This window comes from Emys orbicularis, chromosome 8 (genome assembly GCF_028017835.1).
Source record: "Emys orbicularis isolate rEmyOrb1 chromosome 8, rEmyOrb1.hap1, whole genome shotgun sequence".
In the NCBI taxonomy this organism is placed as follows: Eukaryota; Metazoa; Chordata; order Testudines; family Emydidae; genus Emys; species Emys orbicularis.
This window is the reverse complement of record NC_088690.1, coordinates 102,513,227-102,530,684: the sequence shown is the minus strand read 5'-3', so window position 1 is coordinate 102,530,684 and position 17,458 is coordinate 102,513,227. Positions and strand designations below refer to the sequence as shown.

At 45.6% G+C, this 17,458-nt stretch overlaps 1 protein-coding gene across 4 annotated transcripts in view; it reads left to right on the top strand.

The window, feature by feature from the left end:
• The first annotated feature begins 2,047 nt into the window (after positions 1 to 2,047).
• LOC135883017 (core histone macro-H2A.1) overlaps positions 2,048 to 17,458 on the top strand; it is a 72,770-nt gene continuing 57,359 nt past the window's right edge. For all 4 annotated transcript variants that reach the window (XM_065410052.1, XM_065410050.1, XM_065410051.1 and 1 more), the window contains exons 1-2: positions 2,048 to 2,161; positions 16,912 to 17,112. In XM_065410052.1, the coding sequence (XP_065266124.1) occupies positions 16,941 to 17,112 (172 nt within the window). In that variant the 5' untranslated portion in view covers positions 2,048 to 2,161; positions 16,912 to 16,940. The remainder of the gene's footprint in view (positions 2,162 to 16,911; positions 17,113 to 17,458) is intronic.

Sequence of the window (17,458 nt, the reverse complement as noted above, 5' to 3'; positions counted from 1 at the left end):
TGTGCACTGGGGGAACGGGCAGGGGGCTCTGTGCACAGGGTGGGGGGAGAAGCGGGGGGCTCTGTGCACTGGGGGAGCGGGCGGGGGGCTCTGTGCACAGGGTGGGGGGAGAAGCGGGGGGCTCTGCGCACTGGGGAACGGGCAGGGGGCTCTGTGCACAGGGTGGGGGGAGAAGCGGGGGGCTCTGCGCACTGGGGAAGGGGCGGGGGGCTCTGTGCACAGGGTGGGGGGAGAAGCGGGGGGCTCTGCGCACTGGGGGAGCGGGCGGGGGGCTCTGTGCACAGGGTGGGGGGAGAAGCGGGGGGCTCTGCGCACTGGGGAAGGGGTGGGGGGCTCTGTGCACAGGGTGGGGGAGAAGGGGGGGGCTCTGCGCACTGGGGGAGCGGGCGGGGGCTCTGTGCACAGGGTGGGGGGAGAAGCGGGGGGCTCTGTGCACTGGGGGAGCGGGCGGGGGGCTCTGTGCACAGGGTGGGGGGAGAAGCGGGGGGCTCTGCGCACTGGGGAAGGGGCGGGGGGCTCTGTGCACAGGGTGGGGGGAGAAGCGGGGGGCTCTGCGCACTGGGGAAGGGGCGGGGGGCTCTGTGCACAGGGTGGGGGGAGAAGCGGGGGGCTCTGCGCACTGGGGGAGCGGGCGGGGGGCTCTGTGCACAGGGTGGGGGGAGAAGCGGGGGGCTCTGTGCACAGGGTGAAGGGGAGAAGCGGGGGGCTCTGTGCACTGGGGGAACGGGCAGGGGGCTCTGTGCACAGGGTGGGGGTAGAAGCGGGGGGCTCTGTGCACTGGGGGAGCGGGCGGGGGGCTCTGTGCACAGGGTGGGGGGAGAAGCGGGGGGCTCTGCGCACTGGGGAACGGGCAGGGGGCTCTGTGCACAGGGTGGGGGGAGAAGCGGGGGGCTCTGCGCACTGGGGAAGGGGCGGGGGGCTCTGTGCACAGGGTGGGGGGAGAAGCGGGGGGCTCTGCGCACTGGGGGAGCGGGCGGGGGGCTCTGTGCACAGGGTGGGGGGAGAAGCGGGGGGCTCTGCGCACTGGGGAACGGGCGGGGGGCTCTGTGCACAGGGTGGGGGGAGAAGCGGGGGGCTCTGCGCACTGGGGAAGGGGCGGGGGGCTCTGTGCACAGGGTGGGGGGAGAAGCGGGGGGCTCTGCGCACTGGGGGAGCGGGCGGGGGCTCTGTGCACAGGGTAGGGGGAGAAGCGGGGGGCTCTGTGCACTGGGGGAGCGGGCGGGGGGCTCTGTGCACAGGGTGGGGGGAGAAGCGGGGGGCTCTGCGCACTGGGGAAGGGGCGGGGGCTCTGTGCACAGGGTGGGGGGAGAAGCGGGGGGCTCTGCGCACTGGGGAAGGGGCGGGGGGCTCTGTGCACAGGGTGGGGGAGAGAAGCGGGGGGCTCTGTGCACTGGGGGAGGGGCGGGGGGCTCTGTGCACAGGGTGGGGGGAGAAGCGGGGGGCTCTGCGCACTGGGGAGCGGGCGGGGGCTCTGTGCACAGGGTGGGGGGAGAAGCGGGGGGCTCTGCGCACTGGGGAAGGGGCGGGGGGCTCTGTGCACAGGGTGGGGGGAGAAGCGGGGGGCTCTGCGCACTGGGGGAGCGGGCGGGGGCTCTGTGCACAGGGTAGGGGGAGAAGCGGGGGGCTCTGTGCACTGGGGGAGCGGGCGGGGGGCTCTGTGCACAGGGTGGGGGGAGAAGCGGGGGGCTCTGCGCACTGGGGAAGGGGCGGGGGCTCTGTGCACAGGGTGGGGGGAGAAGCGGGGGGCTCTGCGCACTGGGGAAGGGGCGGGGGGCTCTGTGCACAGGGTGGGGGAGAGAAGCGGGGGGCTCTGTGCACTGGGGGAGGGGCGGGGGGCTCTGTGCACAGGGTGGGGGGAGCAGCAGGGGAGGCAGGAGAAGCCGCGAAAGGGGGGGCCGCGGCCCGGCAGCGAATAGGGAGGGGCGGCGGCTCCGCACACTGTGGGCAGCGGGCAGTAGGCGGCGGCAGCAGCACCAGACCAGCCTGCCCGGCCTGGCACAGGCGGGGGAGGGGATGTGACGAGGCGCTCGCGGTGCATTGTGGGAATCCACCCCGGCGCTCTGGGGTCGACTTGTTCCAGTTCACACGGCGTCGGGCTGAGCCCAGGGAGCGGGGCGGACCCAGGGACCGGAGACATATCGCTGCGGCGGGGAGCTGCCCTGTAAGTCCCGGGCGGGTTCGCTCCCAGGCTCCGGCCGGTTACCTGGCCCGGGGGCGGGGGGCGGTTGCTCTGTAACGTTCCCGTTTTGCCCCAATTGCCGCCGCCGGACGGGCTCGCCCCGCACCTGGGCAGCGGGGATCTGCCCCGCGCTCTCGGGTTCAGCTCCTGGCGGCTCAGAGCGGGGGAGTCCCTGAGCCCGTTGGCAGCTGGCGCTCAGGGGAAGAGCAAAGAGCTTCTTGGACCCCGTCCTGGGAGTCAATGGAGGGGTTCCTGGCTAAAGCCAACACGCCCTTCTTCCTGGGCTGCCTTTCCTAAAACCAGGAAATCCACCCCGTTCTCCCCAGGGTGGTGGCAGTGGGATTGGCTCCCAAGCAGGGGGATGGGAGGAAGGTTGGAAGGAGTCCAGTTAACACCCGGAATTATAGTATGTTGCACAGTGATTTCAATGAATGTGTATATGTTGAAACAAGCTCTTCCCCCAGTTTCCTCCTTCTCCTTCCCACCGGGTCATTGGACAGGAGAAGATTAATGTGCAGCGACTGCCAAAAAGAATGGCAGAAGAACAGTGGGAAGACATTTTTGGTACATTTCACTTCAGCCCGAGGAGACAATGGCACAAAGTTGTTTATGATCGCAAAATGGGAAGGGTGTCGCCTAAAAAGAACTAGCTGACATTTTAAAAAGATAGAGGAACCTCGAAGTGGAAGAAGTAAATATTGTACAAGGAATGGATACTGCACACATTATTTTAGGACTGTCACTTCTTTTAAAGCCTGTGCAGATCTTCCCGGCAAACACCTCACAATCCATGCACTGTGCGCCTGGGTGTGGGTGTTTCTCACATGGGCTGCACCCTAACCATGTTCTGTATTGCATGCTGCAGGTGAATACAGGTTTCTCAGTCTCGGGAATAAGGCATAAGACAATGTACATGGATTTAACTGGAAAACTGAATGCTATGCATGCATGTGTGTGAAGAAGAAAATAGGAGGAACAAATGCACACAAATTCTGTGTATTTAATCTCACAGTCGTCTTTTTGTTTGCAATGCAGTCTTTAAAAGTAACTTTTAGAATTCCCCCATGTATAGTTGTAGCAGAGATTTGGGGCCAGATTTTGTTGAGTTAAACTGGTGTAAATCTGAAGTGACTCCATTTTTTTGAGTTATGTTTGAATGGTAGCACCTTATGATTTCATATTTTGACCATTAGAATGAGTGTAGCAATTTTTCCTAAGATTATAGTATGGCTGTCATGTAGCAACAGGTGTGTAAGGAACTTTACAGCTGAGGCACCTCCCGCATTCCTAAAGGTTTGATAGAAATAAATGAGCCAAATAGCAAGTTAGTCGGTAATTAGAGAATCAACAACTGGGTTCTTATGCACAGAATGGAAATAAGAGATTTAGGCATAAACACAGCAATTACAATTTCTCTGACAAGCCCATTTATGTTATTTTAAATGCTTGTTGGTTACTGGGAGAATTTATACTGAGTAGACATTAGACAGCATATGTAGTCAATTACAGGACAATTTCCCTAGACTGTTGGTGTTTTTATTTTGATTTTTTAAGCAGTTGAAGGAATTACCTTTAAATATTTTAGGGCCAAATTTTAATTCCAGGGCACTTTGTTGTTATGATATAACATGGCAAAAACAATGTAAAAAAAGTGAAACCTTTTAGGCCACTTGAACTCCTAAGTGAAAACTTCATTTTAAATAAAATATGCTTTTGTCCGTTGAGTTGAATGCAAACTATACACACCAAACCAAATTCTGCTCCAGCTTTACAGTGGTGTAACAGAGGAGAACTTGACCAACTGACATAAACACTGAAAGGTACTCTCAGGTGTTCCTGATTTTTGCTTAGTGTTAGCAAAATTATAACTGCTACAAACATCAGTGTTTAGAAATCAAACATTCAAACATTTATATAAAGTGAAAATAAAATTCTATTGGTGCTGCAGGGCAAATTCCACTGAATAACAGGTTGCTCCTTAAAAAGACCCTTTCGCTGCTGGACAGTTGGAATATTAACACTCCAGAACAGTAGTTTGGATCGAAATTTCCCTCTCACACAATAAGGAAAAGGTGATGTATAGTTCACCCTACCATTTAAAGGCCCCAGTCAGTCCCCCTGCTCTGGGAGGAAAGGAGAAGAAGGCCTCAGAATTTTAAGAGCTTCTGTTGAGAAGAGAGGCACTGGCCCAGTCAGAAATCTGGGCAGCATTATGCTTGAAAGCAGGCACAGTGCTTTCCAGAGGTCTAAGCTGGGGAATGGGAGCATAGCTCCTCCTCCTCTTTACCCGACCATCCCTACTGGATGTTGCTGGGGTAGAATAGGAGGGAGGGATGGTCCATGGTTCCATCTCCTTCTCCCTTCCCAGCCCACACTGGTGAGACTAACGCCAGCATTCGCCTTATATATGTAGTTCTTAACAGTCAAAGGAGTTAAGTGTGAGGATCACATTGTGCCTGGCATCTACTCAGGGGCAGGTCCTTGTACCCTCTCCTCCATTTGTGCACAGGGCCAGGCAGTATTCGTGTCTATTTTAAAACTTATTCTACCTCAGGATTTTGGCTGAGAGACATCCACATCAACTGTTTATTGCATTTTTGCCTGCTTCCAACACAGTGGTTGTGGTGAAGGAGTTTCAGAAAAATTCTTTACCTGAAACACATTGTCTTTCTGGACATATATCCCCAGTTCTTAATTGGTTCAATGATTTAAAGTCCTCTCTGTCTTAATTTTATGCCTGCTCATGTACATACAGCATTTCTCTTCCAAGAGGCTTCTTTTTTCCCCAGTGTCAGCACTTCCAAGAGTGGTCAACAGAGACAACAGTATATTTACATTAGTCTAATTATTTGCAGCAAGAAATGCCCAGCTAGGAATCATAGCAGGCTGTTAATGCCATTCACAAAGCCTTATTTATTTATTAAAAAGGGAGCAGTTGCCTAAATATCTTGCAGCTCTGTAAAAAGCCCTTTTGTCAATATGCTAAAATTGTGTAACTATTTTCATTCTTGCACACAAACTTAGTGGAAATAAAATGACCATTAGCGTAAAAAAAAAAAAAGTAAGTTACCTTTGTTAGAAATACTTACACTTTCATTTGTTATGGAACCTCAATAAAATGGACAACCATGGAGCACTGTAGTTGAGGAGAATTTGTCTTGATAGAGTTCTTCTATAGATAAATCAATTTTGAACTGTATATTTTGGTGTAATGTTTTTAGATTAGAAATTAATGTAGTAGTAGTAGTGTATGGGGTTTGTGCCCATTCTTATCACTTGATTCTTCCATCCTGATTGCTGCCTCTTCATAGGCCAAAAATAAAAAAGTTACTGCCTCACTAGAGCACTTAGTTTCATGTGAAATCACATTGTTATATCAAACCATTGCTTGCTTACTTGCTGATATAACCCTATTTATTATTTGTATTACTGTAGGTCCTAGAAGTCTTAGTTAGGGACCAAGAATCCTATTGTACTAGGCTCACATATTAGAGACCATTTTATTCATGCTTTTAGACACTGTGTTTTATAAAGTATTCCTAACTAGCTTCTGATTAGCTGAAGCACAGAGCAAATCTGCTATCAAAGATTATCAGAATGCAGCTTTTCAAGAGTAGTACAGTGAGCAATATATGGTACATCAGATGAAATGACAGCATGTACATTGTTACTCATTTGGGATGATGGAAAGAAAATGAATAGTATTGCAACAGAATTAATCTCTGCTGGAGCAAAAAAACAAACATCTCTCTTTTGCCTTGATGGTGAGAGAAGGAAGGTGGGGAAGGCAAATGCCCCTGCTTCATCTTGATATGTATCCAGTTGCAGGAGAACATTATCCTGTGATAAACATTCCCCTTGATATGCTTATATAAGAGCTAATGAAATCTGTCATCTTTGTTTGGTGAATGCAATTAACATGTGGATGTAAGCATCTAATCATACTAGTTACTGTCTCTGACCTGATTAGTATGAATGCTACTGGCTTGACTAAAATAGTCACTTAAGAGTCAGCACTTGATGACTATCAGGGCTGGCCTTATCATGAGGCGAACTGAGGCGGCTGCCTCAGGTGCCAGACTGGGGGGGGTGCCACCAGGACCCAGAGTGTAGAAAATTGTGTCTGCTGCTGGTGCATATGTATTCTCTCTGCTCTAGATGCTCAGAGATGGTGGAGTGCTGTGCTGGAGGAAGGAGGGCACAAGAGACATAACAGGCAGGCAGGAGAAAAGGTGAGGATGTGAGTGGTGAGGAAATGCCTGATCTTCCAGTTAGTCAGAGTGAAGGTGACCTGGCAGCTACTGCAGCATCCATATCTCCATCTCAAATGGAAGTAACCATGCACATTCCCGAAGAAAAGTGTAGATCAGAGAAGAGTGTGGTGGCGGCGCAAGAAACAGCTGCTGCTGAGTTTAGTTCCTTAAGTCTGGATGATCCAGGACTGTGGACCCACTTGAGCAGTAGCTTGAGGGACTTCCTTGTACTGCATGGGCCACAGCAAGTGAAAAACTTCATGTTCCCCAAAGACAATGAAAATAGAAGTTTCCATCCAACACATTACTGGCGTGAAATCCCCAATGGTGACAAAGTGGAGAGGCCATGGCTTATGTACTCAAAAACCCAGAATGCTGCATACTGTTTTTGTTGCAAACTCTTCCAGTCTAATGTTCCAGCCACATTGGGTTCTACAGGAACAAAGGACTGGAAAAATCTGGCTAGAAATCTGGCATGCCATGAGAAGGCAGCAAATCACCAGAGAGCATTCCATAGGTGGAAAGAGCTTGAGATGAGACTAAGGTTAAAGGCCACCATAGATGATCAGCATCAAGATAAGATTGCATCACAGTCTCTTTACTGGCAAAATGTTCTGAAAAGGCTCATTGCCATAGTGAGAATGCTTGCTACCCAAAACCTAGCACTGCGTGGCACTTCATATCAGCTGCATGTGCCAAACCATGGAAACGTCCTTAAAATTGTGGCGCTGATGGCTGAGTTTGATGCTATACTCCAGGAGCATCTAAGAAGAGTCACCACCCAAGAAATGTACACACACCACTACCTTGGCAAAACAATTCAAAATGAGCTCATACAGTTACTGGCAACAAAAGTAAAACAGAAGACTGTCGGAGAACATTTTCTAGAATTTATTGACATTGATGATACTACAGGAGCTGGTATGACAAATGTGATTCTTAAAAAGCTGGAAGATACAGGAATTGCGATAGCTGACATGAGAGGCCAGGGGTACGATAATGGTGCCAACATGAGAGGAAAGAACAGAGGAGTGCAGACACGGATCCGAGAGTTAAACCCTCGAGCTTTTTTTGCCCCATGCAGTTCTCATTCATTGAACTTGGTGGTCAGTGATGCAGCATCAGCTTCTAGTGATGCTGCTGAATTTTTTAATGTAATTCAAAGCATCTATGTATTTTTCTCTGCATCAACTCATCGATGGCAAATTTTGAAGCAACATCTGGGACCATCCTCTCTGACACTGAAACCACTGAGTGCCACACAATGGGAAAGTCGAGTGGAGGCGATAAAGCCTATCAAACACCAAATTGGGAAGATAGATGATGCCATAGTTGCCATTATGGAGGATAATGCTATGACAGGATCTGTTTATGGGAGAACAGTGGCAGAGGGAAATGGAATCACCAGAAACATACATAACTTCAAATTTTTGTGTGGCTTAGTGTTGTGGCATGACATATTGTTTGACATAAATGTTGTAAGCAAGAGACTTCAAGGTGTTGACCTTAATATATCTGGAGCAATGGAACAACTGGACAAAGCAAAGTCATACCTGCAGTCTTACCAGTCAGATGAGGGATTTCATAACGTTCTGAAGACTGCACAGAAGTTGGCAGAGGAACTTCACACTGAAGCTATTTTCCCACCCATTCAAGAATACAAGAGTCACCGAAGAAGAAGACATTTTGATTACGAGGCATGGGAAAATCCCATAAGAGACCCCAAACAACAATTCAAAGTTGAATTCTTTAACCAGGTGCTAGATTGTACAATACAGTCAGCTGAAGAACGTTTCATGCAGCTCAAGGAACACAGCAGTATATTTAGGATGTTGTATGATATTCCAAAACTCCTCACTATACCTGAAGAAGACCTACACCAGAAATGCAGGGCACTAGAGACAGTTGACACATGATAACATGCACGATATTGATGCGAGTGATTTAGGTGATGAACTGAAAGCCCTTTCAAGATACATTTCAGCAGGATCAACTCCAAAGGCTGTTCTGGAATATACGTGCACAAATAAGTTGACCACCCTCTTTCTAAATGCTTTTGTTGCTCTGTGCATACTTCTAACACTTCCTGTAACAGTTGCCAGTGGAGAATGCAGCTTCTCCAAGCTGAAATTAATAAAAACACATCTGTGCTCCACAATGACACAGGAGAGGCTGGTCGGCCTTGCAACCATCTCAATAGAGCATGAGCTGGCCCAGACTGTGGACCTTCAGCAGGAAGCAGTTCAAATCTTTGCAACCAAGAAGACACAGAAAGTACCACTTTGATTATTCAAACAGATAAAAATGCCAGTGTTTACTATGCAGACAAGAAAAGTTAACTTTCAAACACCTGAACAGCAAATGTAAGTGTTACTTAAAATTTTTGAACAAGGCATTTAAAGTTGTTAGTTCTCCTTTATTGGGGTAGGTAGCAGAGCAGTACCATGAGAGGAGTAGAACAGGAAGAAGGCAGAATTGAAACCTTTCAGAGTTTTGGCCCAAGCGAAGGGGCATGGGGGCGTCATTTGAGCTCCCCGCCTCAGGTGCCAAAATGTTGTGGGCCGGCCCTGATGACTATTAATAGCAAGTTATCAGCTTGACCCTCTTACCAGACATTAAGTTAGTATTGGCTAAACTAATGTCAAATGCAGGGTATGACAGCCACCTGTTGTTGTTATGTACCTTTTTACGAAGATGCGCAATGTGTAATATGATTTGTATGAAGCTTAAGCTTTCAAACAAGGAAGACATCAGTGTGCATCTAGAGTGTGTATTAAAAGTGTGCCTTTGATGGCAATGTATACATTCTTCACATGCAGTGTTGAATTCAACCAAGAATATCCTAGACCGTTTCAAGCAGGAATTAAAGAAGTAGAGCTGAATTATCCTGACTTGCATAGGTACAGCTGAGCATTGAGCCTATTGACCTCAGTGAACTTAAAGCTGATTCACACTGGTGTAGGTCAGAGAAGAGTAAAGGCCATCGCTTGTGTTGTTCTTTTCTTTCTTATTAGTTATTTTGATGGGGTGATGGAATCCTCCTTTAAGAGCTTGATCCACTGAAGTCAATGGAAGTCTCACTATTGCCTTTGATGGTTATTGGTGTAAACATTAAGCTTTAAGAAAATTCATGGCTGAACCACTGTCTGGTACATTATTAGGGATCTAACTCTTCTAGTCTGTCTTTATCCTTGATCCAGAAGTATCTGTAATATAAATCACATACTTTTGCTCTATGTCAGTGTGTCACAGTCAGAATAGAGAGTTGTATTCCCTACACATTTGGGGAAGTTTGCCAAATATTGCAATGGAAATGCAGTGGAGAAAGAAGAGGAATGAGCCTATTACATGTATTCTCTGAATTTTTTTTTCAAATCTTGTAACAACTGTTGAGTGCACTATGAAGTTCCTTTTGGTTAGCTTTACCTTGTGTGACCACTGACTAGCAGTGACTCAGCAAACTGCTATAGGTTTCATGAAAGTTGGCAGCATTTCAGAGATTGTAGTTTTACAGTCAAACTGTTTGTGAGCACCATGTAAAGTAAAATAGAATTTTCTTCAGCATCAGACCTACGGTCATTCTCTTTACATCTGTATTTTCAATAAGTATGTTTATTTTGGCCATTGCAAGTTAAATCCGTCCTCTGCCTCCCGCCCTCCAGCCTCTTCCAATCATGTACAAGCTATACAACCTGATTAGCACAAATCCATAGTTAGAATGGAAGGGATCTTTTAAAACTTTCTTATTTTTATTCCTTTTATGTTAAGCAGATGCCAGAATAAAGGAGGGTATTAGAGCTTTAACTAGGAATTCCCTAAAACTTTTTTGCATTTACAAATTGAGTAATTCCATGTATCCATAAAACAAATAAACTCTTCCTCTCTGGCTTGCACTATATTTTTCTGATTAGGTAATCAGTGGTTGTCTGATCACCTCACTGTACACTTATTTTTTGATTCTCAGTGTAGGTCCATGGTTACCATTAATGTTATCAGGAGCTACTTGTGTTCATGCAGAAGTAGTGTTAAAGCAAGCGTAGCATGGAAAAAATACTACCCATTGTGTATATATCACTAGTAGCTATATCACTAGTAGCTAAGATCCCATGCTGTCACATGGATGTGGCAGTTGGGTCAAGTAATCCACCATCTGTGCATTCTCCCTCATACAGCCAATGAAACTGTTGCATGCAGACTAGCTGTAGAGTAATGGTGGTGGTTGGTTGAGTTATCTCTGATATCACAATGGTCTAGCACTCTTGGCATGGCCCAGATACTCATCTTGCACAGGTTTACATCAAAGTTAAAATGGATGAGAATTTAAAAATTGAATGGTAACAGACCACAGATCCCAGTGATGATCGAACTTGGTGATATACTGAACAAAGAGAGCTCTCAACCATGCTTGTAGCCGTTTTCATCACTTCACACTGACTCAGACATTTTAGGCTTCAGGGTGACAATCCTAGACTCAGTCTTGTTGTACACATTGCATCTTGAAGGTGCTTACTACTAGCACAGAAGCCTTGAATATAGTACATTAATGGGAAGATTATTCCACTGAGCAAGAACTACAAGATGGGTTGGAAAGCACCAGCCAGGCTCTTTCCTGCTGCCTTTGCTCAAGCCCGATAATGGAAGTTGAATTGATAACTTACTGCCAGTTGTCATCAATCGTTAACTACAACCTTAGCATCACTCAAATAGACTCTCTATATCCACAATGACATAGGTACAATCTGTTTCCACATATGAAGGAACTACTTTCATAACTCACATCTCCATCTCTCATGAGTTGAGTCATTTTCTTGGTGGTAGAAATAAGAGTGTAATGCCATGTGGTCCCATTGTACTATACTTCGCGGCTCTCTACCACGACAGTCCGTGTAGGTCTTCAGTTTGTATTTTTAAAAATCAGATACGCTGTATGTAACGCCAATTCAGTCAAAACGTCAGAAAAATTCTGTTTTGCTACACACTTTACTCTTATGAATTGGGCTCCAAGTGTTAACCACTCAGGGCTAGATCAACCCCCATTCCCCCACTCCCAGTAAAATCCACAGGGGCACTAAGGGAAGGAAAATTGAGACTCTTTCAGATTCCCCTCCAACCATTCCGAAGGAGAGACTGCCCCATGGAGTAAGTTGCCAGATTGCATAAATCCAGAGATCGGAGCCACCTGCAGAGAGGCTTTCTGGGAACTCTGGCATCTATTTCAGTGAAGCCACATTGCCAGAGAATGGGAGCCAAGCTACCAGGGTTTCCATGGGCACAACTGTCCCAACATCTCCTACATGGGGGAGTTTCTCAGCTCAGACAGGACACAAAATATAACCTGAAGTGGTGTTGGGTTTTCCTAAGAAACTCCAGGGGGCTGCTGGGAAGATGTGCTCCCCTGTCCAATACCTCATTGCTGCTCACTGACCTATCCTGTTCCATGTGGTAGGGGTGAGACATGCACAGAGGTCCTACTCAAATTCTTCTGCCCATTCTCTGGGTGTCAGAGCTATAGGAACAAATATACAGACACAACCATTTGGATTGTATATTTTTCAAAAGTTTCTAGAGGTCAGAAAATAGTGTTTGAAATTAACTGTTTGGCCAAGTATAAAAATCTCCCATATGCCAGCCTTTAGAGAGGTATAGCATACTTCAAACCATAAGTAATGCCACTCTAAATTTCACTAATGACTAAAAGGTCCATTGCAGGTTGGAGTTTTTCAAATTGATGAACAAGAGGGAAACCTTAACCTGCTAAGCCAGACTGGGCACTAAAGAGATAAAGCCCTTGGAGCCGCTCCTCGTAAACTGTTGTGGAGTAGATTGGCAGAATAAACTTCAGCCCAATGGGTGAAGTAGACTCCATGGAACATTCATATACCCCTGCCAATTGGAGGGTGAGTGGAAAGGAGAATTTATTCAGCCCCAGCATTTTTGCAGAACTGGGAAGTTCTGCTTCACAGGGGTCCTCTATATAGCTGTGGAGGAGCCTAGATTTGCCTCTAAATAATCACCATTTAGAAGCAAGGATAATGCATCACAAGATGCATTTTTTCACTTACCATGACAGTTAATGTTCAGTTTTCATTTATGACCATGCTTCATTATTAAATGTTCACTTCACTAGTAAATGTTCTGTTGTAGAGTTGGAAAAATGAAGTCCTGGTAGTATGGCACCTCACTACAGCCTCAGCTAAGAAATCCTTGCTGAGAGACTGTCAGATGTTTGCATATTTTAAATTGTGTGAATCAGCAAAGTTTACCTGTATTTATAAAATAGCTGGTATTTTGTTTTCCACCAATAGCTTTGTTTGAAAACTATTTACTGAAGATTCCAGCATAGAATAGCACGTGCATAAATGTTGCTTTAATTGAATTAGAAGTACTTCAGAACATGCCATATACTTCTGGGATTTCTTATTCATAGAATCATAGGACTGGAAAGGACCTTGAGAGGTCATCTAGTCCAGTCCCCTGCACTCATGGCAGGACTAAGTATTATCTAGACCATCCCTGACAAGTGTTTGTCTAACCTGCTCTTAAAAATCTCCAATGATGGAGATTCCACAACCTCCCTAGGCAATTTATTCCAGTGCTTAACCACCCTGACAGTTAGGAAGTTTTTGCTAATGTCCAGCCTAAACCTCCCTTGCTCCAATTTAAGCCCATTGCTTCTTGTCCTATCCTCAGAGGTTCAGAAGAACAATTTTTCTCCCTCTTCCTTGTAACAACCTTTTACATACTTGAAAACTGTTATGTCCCCTCTCAGTCTTCTCTTTTCCGGACTAAACAAACCCAGTTTTTTCACTCTTCCCTCATAGGTCATGTTTTCTAGACTTTTAATCATTTTTGTTGCTCTTCTCTGGACTTTCTCCAATTTGTCCACATCCTTCCTGAAATGTGGCACCCAGGACTGGACACAATACTCCAGTTAAGGCCTAATCAGCGTGGAGTAGAGAGGAAGAATTACTTCTCGTGTCTTGCTTACAACACTCCTGCTAATACATCCCAGAATGATGTTCGCTTTTTTGCAACAGCGTTACACTGTTGACTCATATTTAGCTTGTGGTCCACTATGACCCCCAGATCCCTTTCCGCAGTACTCCTTCCTAGCCAGTCATTTCCCATTTTGTATGTGTGCAACTGATTGTTCCTTCCTAAGTGGAGTACTTTGCATTTGTCCTTATTGAATTTCATCTTATTTACTCCAGACCATTTCTCCAGTTTGTCCAGATCATTTTGAATTATAATCCTGGCCTTCAAAGCACTTGCAACCTCTCCCAGCTTGGTATCATCCGCAAACTTTATAAGTGTACTCTGTATTCCATTATCCAAATCATTGATGAAGGTACTGAACAGAACTGGACCCAGAACTGATCCCTGCGGGACCCCACTCATTATGCCCTTCAAGCATGACTGTGAACCACTGATAACGACTCTCTGGGAATGGTTTTCCAACCAGTTATGCACCCACCTTATAGTAGCTCCATCTAGGTAGCATTTCCCTAGTTTGTTTATGAGTATGTCTGTTATGTTTATTCCTTGCTTTCAATAAAGGCCATCTTTTTTACACACCATAATTAGCCAGCTGGCAATGGAGACCACCTACTTCCACACACAAAAGGGCCCCTGTGGGGAAGAAAAATTATATTTCTCTACTTCTGCTTTTCAATTAGAAAATGAGAGAAACCAAAACCCACACAGCTTTTTTTTCAACTTCCTCCCCTGCGTTTCCAATGCTTTGGTTTAGTAAAAACATGGATAATATTTTGTTAAAAGTTTGATGGAGTTAGCATCTGTAGAATTGATGGAAACCCAAATTGAGACTATTGACTGTAAAAAATATTTGATAATAGGGCTATAGTAGGTAGAAAAATGTTTATACAATTCCAACTTGGAGCCGACAAAGAAACCACACCATTTTGCTAAGCGCATGCAACGAGACAGCACTTAGTAGATGGTACTGTTTTAAATCCGATTTTGAAGTTGATGTTTTAAAAGGGGATGTAAACTAATTTGGGCAGTTTCCCCAAAGCAACAAGGCCAGCTTTTGCTGTCATATTCACTGAAGAGCTGTTATGGCAACTGGCTTCGTTAGGTGGGAGCTAGCAGAAGTGGTTTGATATTTTTTCCCCTTCAAGGTTGTCTGACTTTGTTTTTGAACAAAGTCAGTTTCATAACGCTAATATAACCTGTGTCCAAGTGAATAGTCTAGAGCTAGATTTTGTTTGCCTTCAGCATGAAACACTCATTGATTTCACACAGTCTTTCATGCAGGTATTGAATTGTTGAGTAATAGAGCCCTCTGTGAAAGGGGGAGGGAAAGGGAATGCTCATTAGGTGTTTAAAATAAGGTCTTAGTCATAAGAAGTAATCCTGACTTGAGACTGATGCAATCTGGAGCTCAGTGACTAGTTGAGATGTGAAAGTCTGCAAGGTATGTCAGCACACATCAGAAGTCATATAGCCAAAGTTGCAGAATTTAAAAATATGGTTGGGTGAACCTATTTTGCCTAATTTTGAACTCAGTCATTGTGTGTTCACAAGTTTGACACACATGTTATTAGGTTTGTGTTCCACTGTAAAGAGATTGCACAGAAATAAATAATCCAGTAGATGAACAGAATGAAAAATGGAGCAGAGAATTGGCAGAGTGAAAAATAAACTCAAACTGTGAAAAAAGGAGAGAAAAAAATTGCACTGAAAAACCTGTCTAAAGGGTGCTCATTTGTGCCAGACTGGATTTGGGGCAGCAGATGGAAGGACTAGGGGCTCTATTGCTAATACACCATTGGTTTCCCTTTGTCTAATAAAATATTTTTTTTAAACTGAATCTCCTTTCTGAGAAAAAAAAATCTCATTACTATATGTATATAGTATATAGCGGGCGGGAGGGGGGGAAAGAAGAGAATCATGAACCGGTTTTACAAACCACTAGCCCAACCCCCCAAAAATAGTTTGGGAGCCTGGGAGCTCTCAGGCTCAATGAGGCTTTGCTTGTTTCTGTTTAAAAGTTATACTCTGGCAAATATCAAAAGGTAAAAAGGAATTTGGCAGAAGTATCAGCAGCAGGTTTCTGTACCGCAGTAAGCTAAAATACAGTTATCCGACATCTGTCATGTGTGAATAGACTAGTCATATTAGGGGAAGAAAGTAATCAGATTGAAGTTCATCAAATTCCTGGAGTCGATGTCTTAGTGGTCTGAGCATCAGTTTGGAGATAGCTAGATTCCTAGGAGTTCATGTCATCCGTCTGTCCTTCCAAAACAGCTAAACTACAGGAGTTATAGTTCACTATGCATGGGTCTTCTGGGGAACTTAAAACTGAGTGCTGCTCTTCTGCAGGGACATAGAATCATACAAGTGAAGGGCTGGAAGGGACTTTGAGATTATCTAGTCCACCGTTTCTCAAACATCATTGCACTGCGACCCCCTTCTGACAACAAAAATTACAACGTGACCCCAGGAAGAGGGACTGATGCCTGAGCCTCACCGCCCCGTACGGTGCGGTCAAAGCCCAAGCCCTGCCGCCCTGGGGAGGGGCCAAAGCTTGAGGGTTTCAGCCCTGGGCTGGGGAGTTGTAACCCGAGCCCTGCCGCCCAGGGCTGAAGCCGAAGCCTGACTCCTGCCACCCAAGGATGAAGCCCTTTGGGTGGTGAGGCTTGGACTTTGGCTTCAGGCCTGGGCCCCAGCAAGTCTAACGCCAGCCCTGGCGACCCCATTAAAACGGGGTTGTGACCCACAGTTTGAGAACTGCTGATCTGTGCTGAGGTAGGACCCTTTATACCTAGACATCTGTTGCTTGTATATCTGGCCTTTACAATAATTTAATCTGGATAGGCATTAGTGCAGGCAGTTACCCAGTTTTGTGCACACACAATCATGGTAATTGCACCTGCACATTAGCAGCACAATTATATACTGTAGTTAGAAAATTTAGCCAATGGCTTTTTCCATCAGAGAAGAGGTTTGCTCAGTGTCTTTGATCAAAATTTTCCCTCCCTTCACTCTCAAGCCCTCTTTTACTATGACTGCCATGATCCACCTCAGAGATGGCAGCATTCAGTGATATTTATCTATGGTAAAATCCTTTAGGATCTTCAAGGATGAGAGGAAGCTCTAGATGAATGTAAATATTGAAAGGTCTGATTTCTCACCAGCCAATCTCTGGATCACACATTTTGTATTATAAACAAAGTTATGGCAAGTAAACTTCACCATTTTTAAGGAGTATCCACTACAGAACAACTTGTAAAACCTTATGTGGATATGTTGTAGGCACCTTTGATACAACTTACTTTGAAGTTGGCATTTGAAACAGTTCAGCATATGACATTTTAGCAGTCCAAAAATCTGTTGATTTTGTCACTGATGAAAAAATGAGTTATTCTGGCATCCATGGAAAGAGTACAATAGTTATCTGAAAGCATTAAGTGTTGTATTCCTTACTGGTAACCTTATCTTTTCCTTTGTTTACAGTGTGCTGTTCTAGACCCAATATAGACAAAATGTCCAGCAGGGGTGGAAAGAAGAAGTCAACCAAGACTTCCCGCTCAGCGAAGGCTGGAGTCATATTCCCTGTAGGAAGAATGCTACGTTACATTAAGAAAGGTCACCCGAAGTACAGAATTGGTGTTGGTGCCCCTGTGTACATGGCTGCTGTACTCGAATACCTTACTGGTAAGTTTAATAGAACAATTCAAAATAGCAGCAGTGAGAATGAATAATGCATAAATAGAATTCCTACAATATACAAGCAATCAGAAAAAAATGGCTTTCCTGATTTATGAATGGCTAAAATAAGATCTAGTTTGGTAGTACCTATAGGCCCAAACTACCAGGTCCAGACCTAGATCAAAGTTTCCTTATTTTGATGACATTCTAATCCATCGTTTTGGTTTTGTCTGTTATAAAATCCTCATCTTGCGCATAGCCTTTCTAAGGGATTCTCATGGACCTCAGTGAGTGTTAATTGAACCCTCAATGCTGTACTCCTGTTTGCTCCCATTCTTGCACCTTATCTTTT